Source organism: Gymnodraco acuticeps, unplaced genomic scaffold, assembly GCF_902827175.1.
Source record: "Gymnodraco acuticeps unplaced genomic scaffold, fGymAcu1.1, whole genome shotgun sequence".
Lineage (NCBI taxonomy): Eukaryota > Metazoa > Chordata > Actinopteri > Perciformes > Bathydraconidae > Gymnodraco > Gymnodraco acuticeps.
In genome coordinates this window covers 156361-170965 of record NW_022990941.1, presented here as the reverse complement: position 1 = coordinate 170965, position 14605 = coordinate 156361, and the positions used below count along the sequence as shown (strand labels likewise).

Sequence of the window (14605 nt, the reverse complement as noted above, 5' to 3'; positions counted from 1 at the left end):
GTAAATACATGTGGACAAACTTGAATTGGCTTCTTTATTGCCCATAGATAACGAGTTTTTTTCGTCTGGAAAAATGTATCTACAAAATAATGTATTGTTACGGCTTCCCACACTTGAGGATTCAAATCTATTTAAAATCATTTTGAGATGAGGTCAGTGTTTTACTTTACATTCCACTGTATTTTATTTGGAATACTTTGAGTACATCATCGTGATATACTCACATATGTTTATTTAAGTCAGATTTGCAATGCACTACTTTTATTTGTAACAGAGTATTTTAATAACAGTGTAGTATTACTTCTTTCACTGAAGTAAATGATATAAATACCTCCCTGTATCACTGCTGAATGCCATTTCAAAACGACAAAAAAAAACATCTGTTACATTTGATATTACATCACACAATAGTAACGGATGACAGCTCAATGACCTCTCCAGCAGTGTGTGGACCATCTTCTCAAAAGCATCATCACAGCGCAGGATGGGGCTGGCCACGCCCCACTGCAGGGAGCTGCTGTAGTCCCTCAGGCCGAAGTACAGCAACTCATTGGGAGACTGCTCCCCCTGCTGGAAGAACACCATAGAATTATAAGCACATGGTATACTTTTGATTATTTTATACAATCACTTCACTGCACCAAATCCAGAGTTGATGAGCAGAACGTGTTAACTTGATGCTGGAACTGAGAAATTAAATAAATATCAGGTTCATTTTTGGCTGATGCCCCCTCAAAACGTGGCAAAGTCTACTTGCAACTATCAGCACCAGTAGCAACGTGTCTGGGTTATGAGAAAGACCAAGGCTTAAGTAATATTCAGGAATGTCTGAAAATGTTAGTTTTTATTTTGATCCTGTAGTGTAAGCTATCTGAGTTTCGCACTAATGCTTTAAACCAATCATACTTAAATACTTCACATATCATTTAGTGCCAAGCTCTGAGACCTTGAATTAAATTAAATTTGATTGAATAATTAACAGTACAAGATAAAATCATTAGGACAAACATAACCCTTTTTATAAAGTAAGTGCAAAAACAATTACAAGACACAATGATGTGAAATCTGAAATCTGTTTTTAAGACTGAATTAATTAGATGAATCATGAACAGAAATAAATAACACTTTATATTGAGGCTTCTAGTAACCTTATGCTTCTCCCCATGTTTCCTGTCTACCTCTACAAATTAAAGCAAACCAACCCCAAAAAGAAGGATCTAGTATCGTCTCATGTTAGTGTAAGTGCACTCTATGTCCACCAGGTGGAGTAGCTGAACCACAGCTGTTCCAAACTGGCCTCTGCATGCTGCCATAACATTGCAATTGAAAAAAACATCTGACATCTCAAAAAGTACATACACGACTTCCACTAAACTATGACGCTTCACAATGTCGTCATGGATGCATTAGATTTACTTTATTATTCCTTGGGGGAGGTTGAAAAATACTCACCAGACTTTCGTTGGTGGGCCAGTGAACTTCGTTGTGGATGCTGATGCGGGACTGGTGGGTCTGCAGTGTGTGTGGGAAGCAGCTGACCTGCAGCACCAGGAGGTTCATGGCATCCAAAACTTCCTGGCAGTTCACCACCCGGTCAGCCAATCCCTGCAGCTCGCCGTGGCACACAGAGCCGGACAGAGCACTGTGGAGGGAGTGAGGCAAAGTGTTTGAAACCTTAGATAGGGATATTTATAAATTCATAACATTTGAGATTGATGCAAATAGCACCTCGGTTAGGGACATGGCTACAGAGGGGTTTTATATTTGCTGCTCTAATAAAACTGCCCAGTGGGTAGTAGGTAATTCCCAATAATATGCCTCTGGAAAACAGGAAGTGATCTATTTTAAGTTCCTGGCAGTGACAATAGCAGTATACTTGGAATAAGATCCTAACAGCACAAACAACCTCCACGGAACAGAAGAGTAAAACACAAATTCAAACATATCAAATACCACTTTGACCCATATAGGCCTCTTTGTGGTATTTGTTTCACTTGTTTTTTTCCCTCTCTCCACTAGTCAGTTTATAAAAAGGACAAGGCTGGATTTGCAGCCATAACAACCGGCCGACAAGGACAAACGCGCTCTAGCAGCCCAAAATATTTTTCTTCAGGAGAAACACACTGCAGCTTTAGAAAAAATGGAAGGAACATCCAAAATAAATACAACAACCAAAATAAGGCTGCAAATGATAAAAAATGCCACAGATAAGCAGCAAATACAGAAAGGATGCAAGGTCAAATGCAACAGAAATAACTGCATATCCATTCAAAACAAAAGTCCCCAGGTTTCACAGCTTTGTGTGCTGTCAGCCAGTTTTTTACATCACATTACATATCATTTAGCTGACGCTTTTATCCAAAGCTACGTACAATAAGTGCATTTGACCATGAAAAAACTAAATCAGAAGCAAGAATCCTGCAGGTACATTTTGTCTGTTATTTTTCACGTTGTTTCTTTGCTGCAGCACGTTTCTACCTATGCAAATGTCCAAGGCCTTTGATACCAGGTGGGTTTCGATTATCAACAATGCAAACTAGTGTCAGTGGTTACCTTGTGAGGTCGACGTGTGAGTTGTCGTGAATGAGGACGAACAGGGTGTAGGGGTTCTGCTTGACTTTCTTCATGAAGGCTTCCATCTTAACGTGAACATCAGCGTCCAGACGCACCACGTATTTGTCTGATTTCTGGTAGGCTGAGCAGACGTCTTCAACTCCCAAGTCAACAAGCACTCCTGAGCAAAAAAGTTAAGAAATGAGTGTTAAAGAAGAATCTCGTTAACAAAGCTAAAACATTAAGTCTTTAGCAATAAGAGTTTAGAGTTTGTGTGTCCCAATTGTCCTCCTTGAACTTGTGTTATGTTGTTGTTTATGATGTTGCAGTTTGACACACACCTGATTGTCGGATGCGCTGTGCCGTCTGGTGTACCAGGATGTGAGATGGAGGAACCAGAACAAGGAAGTCCACTTTACAAAAACGTCCCAAGTCGAGGTTCTGGGTTCCTGAGTCGGCGATGGAGCAGACCTGAGAGAGGAGGCTCCGCGCCACGCTCAGCTGCTTGGGATAGATCTGGAAGAGCTTACATAACATTTCTGCTGCAGGAAGACAAAGAGATGGAAAGGTTACGTATTAGTTTGGTTACCAAATGTAATCACAACAAAATAAGACTGACCTCAAGAAAAATATTGCTTTCAATGAGAAGCATTGCTATGAATTTATTGTAATTTATTTACAGTGATAATGTGGTGCTTGGCTGCAAAATAACCATTCATATTTTATTAATTTCAGATTATTTGTATTGATAAACAGTTCACAATACAAGTATAACGATGAGAGTAAATGGAGATATGCGAAATGGGACACACCAATAAGATATCCAGAGCTTGAAAATACTAAACATAGGGTATTTACAATATGTTTTACTAACATATCTAGAATTGGAGATAGTTCATGTATTATTCAGGAACATTTATCTAAGCTTGAAAAACACATGACACTAAGAAATGTACTTTAAAACTGAACTCATGTAACCCAAACTACAAAATGGTCGCAAAACATTTATTCCATCAGTCCATGTTGATAGGATAATATAATTAAGGTATATTTGTATTTATGTTTATTTTTTTGGCTTGTAAAAAAGCGTACTAATCAAATGCTAAGGGGAGCTGAGCAGTTCAGTGAGTGTATGAAGAGCAGTATAACCTCTGTCTGAGGGCGGTGACATGCTGGCAGCCTCCAGCGAGTGGATGTGATCATTGACATCGCCCTGGAAGGGCTGGATGACCTGTCCCTTCCGTCGGCGCTGGTATCGCACCAGCTGCTTGTCCAGATTATCTCCTAAAAAATAAAAACAGTCACCATAGTCACATAAAGACACAGAGCAAGGGACACAAGCTGCTAGAACACGAATATTCTCTTTGATATGCAGCACAGTCACTGGAAAACATGGATATAGAAATGCTTGTTATCTTACGAACAAATGAATCAGTGACAATCAAAATGTTTTTTTTAGTGCTTATACTCTATACCAAAGATCCATGCAAACATCAAGTTGTCAGATATGTAGCTGCCTAAACAAATATATGATTAATAATCATTATTGATATAGTATTGGCAAATAGACACTTTTTTTCCTCTTTATTATAGAATGTTGTGGGAAACATTATATTAATTTTGTTTGTTTTAAATGAAAACTTAGTGTTTTTCAAATGTTTTGATATGCCTTCATTGGACAACAAAACAGATTTCAATAAGCACATGTTGTATGGATGCACTGCTCACCTAGTGACGTGGTTTTGAAGTGAGATGCCAAGATGCTGACTTTCCCTGTGATGAGTTCGTAGCTGATCTCCTTCAGAAATTCATTTGTTGTCAGCATGCCTTCAGCTAAGGCCCGTGCTTGGTACTTTCCTGTATCAAACACATTATTCGAGATTTGATTAATATTATTGTTACAATAATATTTTTGCAGAGATTGAGGTAATACTGTTAAAGTTAAATGATTTCCACTCACCCAAAACAAGCACACAGAACTCGTTGCCGCTGATTTTAGAGGCACACATAATGACTACATAGTTGGGCAGGCACTTCTGCAGGTGAATACCCTCAGTGAGAGAACGAAGGGACTCCGAAATGCCCTCTCCCAAGGAATTATGGGTAACTAGGACTTGGACGCTGCCTCCTGAGACGCTGGCTTCCAGCCGAGCCAACCAGGGCAGCTGGGACGGGGATATGGCCGGACCTCTGGGACAGCACAGCATGGCCTTCAAAACTATCTGCTCCAACTCCTCCCTGAGAGGAATCTGCACCGAGCCTGGGAAAAAAAAATAACAATACGATAAGAGAAAACCCTGGAATAGAAGCGGGCATGTAACTTAATCTACAACAAAGTTAGATATTGGTTTTGCCTGCCATATTTCTGTTTAAATAAAACACCAGCACCTCCCGGTCATCCACCCCACTACCATGTGAGTAAAAATACCAGTGATAGCAAGGCTTTTATAGGATTTTATTTGCTGCTTACCTAAACGTGCAAGATACTGTAAAGTGAGCAGAATCATTGTCTCCACACAGAGAAGCTGACTGCTGTTGACGCCCAACATCTCCAGGGTCTTTGCTGTCAGCTGGCTGCTCTTATAGCAGCTGACCAGGAGGGGGCTGACCACTATGTCCCCAACATTTCCATAAAAATAAGGTAAAGTGCCGTGCCCTGAAAAAGAAAGGGTATTATTAGACAAAACAGTACAAAAAATGCAGCAGCTAGAAATATGGAACATCAACAAGTAACTGAATATTGTTCCTGCTGACTTACTTACATATATACTTATACAATAAATATGTATATAAAAGAGAACACATGGTGGCTAACTTTGAGAAGCTGGGTAGACATTCTGGCAGAAAATTCGAACCAAATCAAAATAAGAAATACATTACAACTTGTTTTTTAATACAATGAGGCTATAATGATTTTCTGCTTGCAGTTACATTTTATTCTACAGAATGTAGGGAAGGTGAACTTGCTATAACCCATTTTTCTCTAACTAAACGTTAGATTGAAAAAAAAAGGTCTGCTATGCTCAGCAGGATGATATGTAATTTGTAGCATTAATCAAAACAAATAACCAAAACAAAACTCCTACCGATGAGGATGACAGGGCGAATTCCTGAAGAGTTGAGCAGGTTGTCGGGGACGATGACCGTCTCTCCCACGGTGACAGGTTGGGGCTGAATGACTCCTGCTACTGGTGGCAGAGGAGAGGACACCCCTAATACAGAGCCTGGAAAGGAAATAAACAACTTATATGTCAATACTAGGATTGATCAACAGTAGGTTAAGTTTTAACATATTAGTCTTTTACATTATCCAGAAAAAACAGGGCATGAATATTAACGGCCGTAGTACTGTGATCATATAAATACTATATAGGTAAAAACATCTGAGTAGAACATGTATTTGGAATGATGCAATCACAATCACACAATGTTGCAGACATCTCCCTCAATCATGCATGTTTTTTAAAAAAAAAACAATTTCTGAACTAAACTCTCCAGCTCTATCTCCATGGAGATACTGGATGAATCATCCCTGACAACCAGAGAACGTCAGGGAGGTTGCACAATCATCCAAAACACAGAGGGAGAGGAGAGCGGGCTTAAAAATAACAGAGTGTGTGCTCTTAAGGGCATAAAAAACACACTTCTGCACACACAGGAAATGAGCTAAAAAGAATAAACATGGCAGAAAAGGGACAATTTACACAACCCATCTGACAGTGATTCACAAATAATACATTACACACCAGAGAGTTGTGCTGATTGGTTCAGGGACTGACCTGGAGAACAAACTATGGGTCGAATGGGGGTCACAGGGACGGCTGTCGGTGGGATGGGTACCAACGAGTTGGGATGCCAGCTCCGGTGGCGCTTCTTTAGAGGTCCAGAGTGCATGGCACTGGATACTGAACATCCAAAAAAGACACAAAGAACAACGTCAAAACAGAAAACAAAAATGATTGTAAATGTATAACAAACTGGCATCTAAAAAAAACATTGTATTTAAAAGGGACAGCAGTAAGCTACTAAGTACATTTCTTCTTATGGAACATTTGTGACCTAATATTATCAAAACAAGCCGTACAGTGCAACACAATACATCACAAAACAATATGATGCTATGGAATACATACATACATTACAATAGCTGCAGGTATGTAAAAACAACAAGAGGAGGTAATGGCAGTGACAGAGATTAAGTAGTTTGACTACCTATGATTGCAGGTTTGGTCTACTTGAAACCATCTATTCAGTTCATGCTTAAAGGTTAAGTAAAGGTGCTCTCTTTTAACCAATAGACAAACTATTTCAGAAGTGGGTGGGTCTGAATGAGAAGAATTCCTGCCTGAACTTGCTGCGCCTGTTTCGGCACCTCTGGTAGTTGCCCTAGTTGCCCTGTCTACTATCTACTGACTATCCTACAGCATGATGAACTGACTCAGGTTGTGAGGTGAAAGCACATGTAAAACATTAAAGATAAGGCAAGTGAAATACATTCCACTGTGTAGCCCATTGATTGTAAAATATGTGACGTTATTTCCTCTTCAAAAGGATTTACTTACCAGGACTGTCTCCAAGGTCAGCAGTGCGATACCCCTGACTCTGAGGCCCTAAAGAGACCTGTGAGGGGCTCAGTAAGGGAGGTCGCCCATCAACACCCACGCCATTTATCGGCACGTTCACCCTCAGAGCTGTGGGAACTAAAGTCATACACACATGCAGTTGATTACACACTGATACTAAATATACTTATTTAATGATTGTTGAAACAAGAAAAGTCTGTCAAGGCAGTCACTGTGTGAGGCTGTGTAAAGGCACAGCAGTGTTTTGAGCTAAATGCTAACACCAGCAGGCTAAACAGTGACAGTGACATACACTGACAATATTAACGGTGTGTTTTTTAAAAATGTATTTATGTACAACAATCTCCATTTGTACTCGATGTAGCTACTAGCTAATTATTTCATGTTGATTGTGAGGTATAACAATGCTTCCACTAAGAGTGTGAGCATGGTAAACAATTGCTAATTAGCACAAAACACAAAGTACAGTTAAATCTGATCATTTGGGTCAGTTAACAACCAACTACATATGATTCATTCTCTGGGCACAATGAACGTCCATAAAAACTGAGATGGCAATTGTTGCTGGGATAATAATATAACAAATATGTTCGCAGCTGTAACTATCTGCTGAGCAATAGCCTACATCAGAATGTGTCAGTAACAGTGGCTTATGGATTTCCTATGTATGAACATCTATTGCCAATACCCTGATTGGCCGTTTTGCAATCTCATATTCCCTGTGTTTGCTATGGTCTGAAACATTGATTGGTGTGTGGAGCCTTTGTTTGTCAATATCACAACCTTGTGAAAAAAAGTCATTACAGCATTCCTCCCTTCAGTATTGATTGGTGTGTAAATACAAGTGCACACACATGCATCAGTGTGTGTGTACATGTTGTGTGTGTGTCTTAGCCAGCCATAGCAGAGGTTAATCTTGGGGCTATGGTAAGTCCATCTGCCTTGAGCTGAACCACGTAGCTAAGCAACGTTTTCCAGCATAAGTACCATCTAAGGCCATCTAAGTATCACTCGCATAAAGGCAAAGGCTTATTAGCATCTAAATCCTTGCAAATGCCACTGTCAGATCCAGGATGCAACTAGGAGAGAGCTTAAATGTATGTGGTGTATGTTATTATGTGTGTTTCTTGTATTGTCTATGTAGCACAGTAAAATCAAATTACATTGACATGGCTTGTAAAATAACAATACATTACAGGTGCACTGAGAATAAAATGCTTCACCTATTGGTAGAGTCTTGTTTCCAGGTGTGGATGACAGAGGTTTGATGAAACTGCAGTCTTTGAAGTCCTGACTCCCGAAAAAGATAGAGGACAATTGCATTGTTCTGGTTGGGGGAGAATCTGAAGATAAAAACAAGATGATAAATTATCATTCAAATACATGTAACACTTAGCAACTCCCTCCGTTCCCCTGACTATTTATTTATCTTCATGCTCTTAATCAAAGAGTCTCTTCTGTATTCAATGTCCACTGCACAATACAGTCAAACCATTTTTTTACTTTTCATCAATCATTCCTGGATAAAAATACGTTTAGGTGGCGAAGTGCACGTAACCTCTTGACTTGTGCTAAGACTGAGGGACCTCTTTGGGAACAGGATGAACCTTAGGGACCCAGTCAGGAGATTTCAGGCAAAGGTTATGTGAGCAACAATCCCCACTGCTCTGCTCTCTGACACATGTGTGTTTGAGATCTCTGTTGACAGGCAGCTTCCAGGTTCAGAACAAATCAATACCAAAAGCCCAGGAGCTTTTTTTAATCAAAGAGGGAACAGGAGCTCCTGTTGTGAGAGGTCAGGGAAGAAACATCACCTTAAAGCCAGGCCGAATCTTTCTCATAGGACATTTGGCGGTCAGATAACCTGAAATTATTTTAACATGTCGATATGACCTCATTTCATAAACAATGGCAAGATTAAAAAGTGTTGTGTAAAGACGTATGCTTCCCAGATGTATTAAATTCCTTCTTTGCCCTAAAACTAGTATAAACAAAATGGGCAACTGACATCAACACTGATAATAATATAATATAATAATAATAAAGTGGGTTTATTTACTATTGAATAAATGTCAGTAGGACAAAGGCAAATACACCAAAGCGTCACAACAAAACAGCACTGATGAAACCAAGAGAGCCTCCTCTTCACTCACTGATAAACAACCGGTGCAGACTTTGCATCCTAATACATTTCAGGGCTTAGCCACTACCATCTGTCTCTATGGCAACAACATAAACCAATCAGCATAAACCAAACAACAAAATAACTCAGATTGTCATTTTAGGGAGAATGGAGGCAATACATTAAACATACCTTTAGGTAGAATTTTGATAAATACTGGACAACTGTTTGTTTAATCACCAAGCAGGTAAATGAATCGATGTTGGCCCTAAAGGGGATCACTAAATCTTCAAATGCGTTCAGTTATATGTGCTTTGTGCAGTCTCACCTGACAGGGAGAATGGAGAGGAGCTGTGTCCACTGGCGCCTCCGTTTTCTTTGCTGCTGAGAGAGGAGGACGAGCTGGGTTTGGACGTCGACGCACTGTTCGAGAACTGACGGGATTTACTGTCTGAGGAGAGAGAAATCACAAAAACTGTAGCAAACAGTTCTTAACAGCATATCATTTCTAAATAAAAAATGTGTTTGAAAAGGTCGGATTTGTACCTTTCCAGCAGATGAGGGGTCCTTTGCACAGAGCACCCTGAGAATTTTTCACCAGGTAGTTTTTTAAGTGCTTCTGCTTCTTTGGCTGAGTGGATAACTTCAGGTTGATGTGGTTTGAAAACTCAGTGAAGTATCTGAAACCCTTTTCTCCACAGCCCACACAGTTTCCTGAAAAACCTGGAGGAACACAAAAGGGAATATTGCTTTATTTTACAGTTCTGTCTGTTTGACATCCTTCTACCAGGAAGTTGAAATGGCGCTGATATCCGACTGGGAGAACAGACTGACCTAAAAGTGCATTTTTCCCATTATCATCAGGTAAAAAGCGGCGGTCCACGGCACACACCAGGATGTGCTCGGGCACACCGGGGGACCGGGCGCCGACCAGCTCGAAGCCCCCTGGGATGTCAATGGGCTCAGTTGCTATGGAGACCAGGCGGAGGTCCTTGCCGGCCTGGCAGAAACCTGAAGAGGAGGGATGAGACAGATGTGACATTTGAAGTAAATAAAGAGAGATTTTAGGTTGGATTGGATAGTTTATACCGTAAGGGAGGAAAACAAAGACACCCGCTATACTGTATATATATGTAATGTTTTTGTGATTCAAACTAAACCTGTTAAGTGTTTATGGTCTACATTAAGGCCTTTAAAGTTACCGTCCAGTGTGCAGCAGCCGTCGGGCGCAGTGGCCTGAAGGTAGGGGAGGGGGGGGCTGCTGCTGTCTGAGTCATCATCGTCCTCCATCTCCTCCGGATCGTTGGAAGAGTTTCTGTTCACAGGCTCGTGGCCTGACTCCACACCATGGAGGTCTGCTTTTGACTTCATGTCTGATGGACATTTTAAATGTGATTATTTTCACCAGGCCTGGATTAAAAGTATAGGTAACACTGGATTTTCAATTACTAAAAAAATTCTAATAGATTTACGAGAAATAATTGAAATCGTAATTGAATACTCATCATAGGAAATTATAGCGATTTAAAGAACAGTAACATAAGAGTGGTTTTAGTCAATGCACAGCAGTTAACCTCAACAGGCAGTTAGACATTTTGTTTAAAGTAACACATTAAATTTAACCTACATAAAACATTAAGTTCTAATAATACATGTATGCAATTGTATGTGAGTTTAACTAACTAACTAAGAAATTCTCTTTAAAATAAGAACCAACTGACATATTTCTGTTCGTAGTAAACTTTCCAAGAAATTATTAGGAAATACACAACCACAGCTTTGACTCAATAAGTCAATATTGATAACATGTCAGTCCTTTTAGGGAACATGTAACACTTTCACAATGAATGTGTCATATTTTATATTTTAACCAAAGGTGAATGTCAAGAAACTCATTATTGATAACCGGGCAGACTTGTGCATTTCCTACCTTCCATGTTACCAGGATACTGCTCCGGCTCCAGGTAGAGCTTTGTGAAGATGGGCTGTGGGTCTCCACTGCTGGAACGCAGCGACGCCTCGATAGAGTTGTGGAGAGCCTCTTCAAATCGAGCGGACTTCAGCTGCCCGGCGTACGAATTCCCCATAATCTGTGAGAGCAAAGAGAGGCAGCATGATGAGCAAAGACGCACAGTCATGGTGCTGCCTATCTCCATTCATTGATTAGCTCCTTTCAGAAGAATAGAAAGCTCTGCAGATGGCCAACCAGCAGCATGTGTCTCCTACAAATGAACGCAGCTGTATCCTTCTTGAAACTCTCATTCTAAAATTGGAAATACCAAACTATTGATTGGTCTATCAACAAAATGGTGAAAATATGCCTTAGTTGCAGCCACAGATGTGCCAGAAAATTGAAAAACATGCACATGCTCTTTACAAAACATATATGTACTTGCAATCACACACACACACACACACACACACACACACACACACACACACACACACACACACACACACACACACACACACACACACACACACACACACACACACACACACACACACACACACACACACACACACACACACACACACACACACACACACACACCACACACACACACACACACACACACACACACACACACACACACACACACACACACACACACACACACACACACACACACACACACACACACACACACACACACACACACACACACACACACACACACACAGTTTCTCTATGTCAGCCCAAACAAAATGTCCAAGACCAATGTTTTTTTGCTCTTTTTTGTTGTTGTGGCTCTTTCTCCTTCTGTCTGTTGTGTCACCTTGCCTGCTCTGCCCCTGTGCCCCCTACACCCCAGTGTCCACTCAGGGACATCTGCCGGGGTCGGCTGTGGACCCCAGGTTGGCTGCAGCTCTGGTGGCAGGTGGCAGCTGGACAGAGGGCTGAGCATGCAGTCTCAAATCAGAGAGCACAAGAAAGAGAACCAGAAAGCACTTAAATGTCGGGTAAAAAAGCAGCACTGAACAAAGGTGCCCAATCATTGCAAATGGGAGCTTCTTACTCCTCCAACTCCCATTTTCTGGTTGTCATAACATTTCACTATGTCTGTTTTTATACCTAGCAAGTCGTCAAGAGCGTTGAAACTGTAAGTTGAAAACGCGAAAAAGGGAGTTTTGGCTGCTTTCCTGACACATGAGTTTGACCTGAAGTGCCTCCCTTTTCTGTCCTTGGACTTCATTTTCACAAGAGCAGCCAAGAGGAGGGCCAGGTTAAAGATTTCAGCTGTTTGGAGGAAGCTCAAAGTCTTCATTCAGGCCTCAAAAGGATCCTGTGCAGCTGTTCAAGCATTTACATGACAACGTTTTGAAATAAGTCAGTTAAGTGATCTATTTTTAAGCTTAGAAATGAGTAGTGAGAAATAACTAGGCTTTTTAAGAAAAACAATTTCCATAACAAAAATAACCAGATTGTAGATAATGCATATGTTGCTATGAAGCAGCTTTTTAAAACTGAATGCATTTCTTTAGGGGTAAAGGTGCACATAGGCTGGATTATAAATGTAGTTGCAGCAATTTGGCTTGATAAAAATAGGATCATTCAAGCAATTTTGCACTAAACATAGACACTAGATGTGTAGCGTTCAGTTATTATGCTCCAAATATCTGGAACAAACTCCCAGAAACCTGCAACTCTTACTACTTTTAAATCCAGGCCGAAGACTTATCTTTTTGTCACTGAGCCGTTGTGTTCATCAGTAAAGTGGAACTTCTGTGTGAACTATTCATATCTTAAACTGCACTGTAACTTTTTATTCATGTATTTTTTCTTTTAATGTTTCTTTTATTATCTTTTTATTTTAAGGACTATTTTTAAATGCCTTTGTCTGAATGTCTTTCATTTTTGTAAAGCACCTTGAATTGCCTTGTGTTGAAAGGTGCTATATAAATAAACGTGCCTTGCCTAGATAAAACATTTAATTAATGAAAACTACTATTTAAAATCCGTTGGGGCTGCAACAATTGTTTCATTACTGATGAATTATTTTCTCAAGTAATCAACATGTTGTTAATCTACAAAATGTCCATCCAAGACTCTATGGTCTTCAAATATGCAACCAACAGTCCCCATAACATATTAAGTTTTCTATTCTGGCGTTGAATGCTCTATGTGAGTTGTTCTGGTCATCAGTAGCACACACTCAGTGAATGTTAGTCAGTGGATCAATATCTACCAGATAAACATGGCCTTTTAGCCCCCACAGAAACCCTGAACTTTTTTGTTTTGTTAACACTGTGCGGGCTGGGAATCAAGTTGGAGCTGCCTTTCTCCTCCAGGTCTCCGTTTGCCCAAGCCTGAACAGGTTCCAGACCCCATGTTTACCTTCCTGGGGAGGAGTCTGACCAACCCAGACAAAAGAAAAGATTAACAGTGCCTGACTGTGCTGGAAAAGAGATAAGCAGCTTAACAGAATGAAGCTACAGTATTTCTTGCTTAACTGATGGAGGAAGGTGGCTGCCTGAGGGCGTTTTTAAAGCAGCGGCTGCCTCTTCAATTGAGAAGTCAAAGAAGGCTCCGGAGTCCTCTTCGGCTGCCTGACCCTCAAGCCTCAGCGGACATACTTGTCATTAACCTCACACATGCCGGAGGTGAACACAGAGAATGACCTTTTATCACCTGCACAACCTGAAACAAAGCGTGACTGTTCAAAAGGTCCCTGACCGGATGTTTCTGGGGTGGGACTCAGGTGGTTGCTGAGGTCAGTTGTAGTGACAGAGAGGTATTTCAGGTGAGTCAGCGGCTGCAGTTTACTTGATTGATGGCCTTACATAATGAGTGTAGTCTACTGTGGAGAAGCAGTTTCATGTTAGAGGACTAATGGCTTCAAAAGTGGTTTTCATGTCACTGAGTGCTGCGTTTAAAACGGCCTCTCGGGCAGTCAGATGGTCAGTCAAGGCCATTCCTCAGCTCCTGGGTGGCATCGACAGATTGCATGAATGTGACCCCAGGTCAGAGTAAGGTAATCTTCACTCAGTGGATTTGAGAAGACCAGGACACAGAAAATATGAGCTCACAGACACTCTGAAATTCATCATTTACAAATGAGCAGTGAATACAAATTGCAAAAGGCACTTACGTTGTTGGATTGTTCCCAGGCGTGAAGGGACTTGTTCAGCTCTGCTACATGCTGGATCTCTACCATTCAGCGGAAACCTTCAGCAAAGATATTTCACTCAGTGATTTGAGACCTGGGGGAAAGCAGGGAGATCTGTAGTTAGCTCAGATTATAACTGTGATAAAGCGAAACAAAGATTAAACATGTTATACCTCCTGAAAGATATGCTGCAGCATGTACATTTACTATAGTAGCTAGTGTACATTGTAGGATTG

General features: G+C 40.7%; 1 protein-coding gene across 3 annotated transcripts in view; it reads right to left on the bottom strand.

Moving 5' to 3' along the window:
• greb1l (GREB1 like retinoic acid receptor coactivator) overlaps positions 1 to 14605 on the bottom strand; it is a 46186-nt gene that overhangs the window by 11080 nt on the left and 20501 nt on the right. For 2 of the 3 annotated variants that reach the window (XM_034234737.1, XM_034234736.1), the window contains exons 2-19: positions 14352 to 14463; positions 11189 to 11348; positions 10461 to 10631; positions 10093 to 10269; positions 9805 to 9981; positions 9587 to 9709; positions 8360 to 8479; positions 7116 to 7253; positions 6333 to 6458; positions 5640 to 5777; positions 5024 to 5209; positions 4514 to 4813; positions 4282 to 4410; positions 3703 to 3837; positions 2895 to 3095; positions 2554 to 2734; positions 1453 to 1642; positions 434 to 570 (exon numbers count right to left, since the gene is read on the bottom strand). In XM_034234737.1, coding sequence (XP_034090628.1) covers positions 434 to 570; positions 1453 to 1642; positions 2554 to 2734; positions 2895 to 3095; positions 3703 to 3837; positions 4282 to 4410; positions 4514 to 4813; positions 5024 to 5209; positions 5640 to 5777; positions 6333 to 6458; positions 7116 to 7253; positions 8360 to 8479; positions 9587 to 9709; positions 9805 to 9981; positions 10093 to 10269; positions 10461 to 10631; positions 11189 to 11348; positions 14352 to 14417 — 2855 coding nt within the window. In that variant the 5' untranslated portion in view covers positions 14418 to 14463. The remainder of the gene's footprint in view (positions 1 to 433; positions 571 to 1452; positions 1643 to 2553; positions 2735 to 2894; positions 3096 to 3702; positions 3838 to 4281; positions 4411 to 4513; positions 4814 to 5023; positions 5210 to 5639; positions 5778 to 6332; positions 6459 to 7115; positions 7254 to 8359; positions 8480 to 9586; positions 9710 to 9804; positions 9982 to 10092; positions 10270 to 10460; positions 10632 to 11188; positions 11349 to 14351; positions 14464 to 14605) is intronic. The other variant, XM_034234738.1, reaches the window with a different exon arrangement.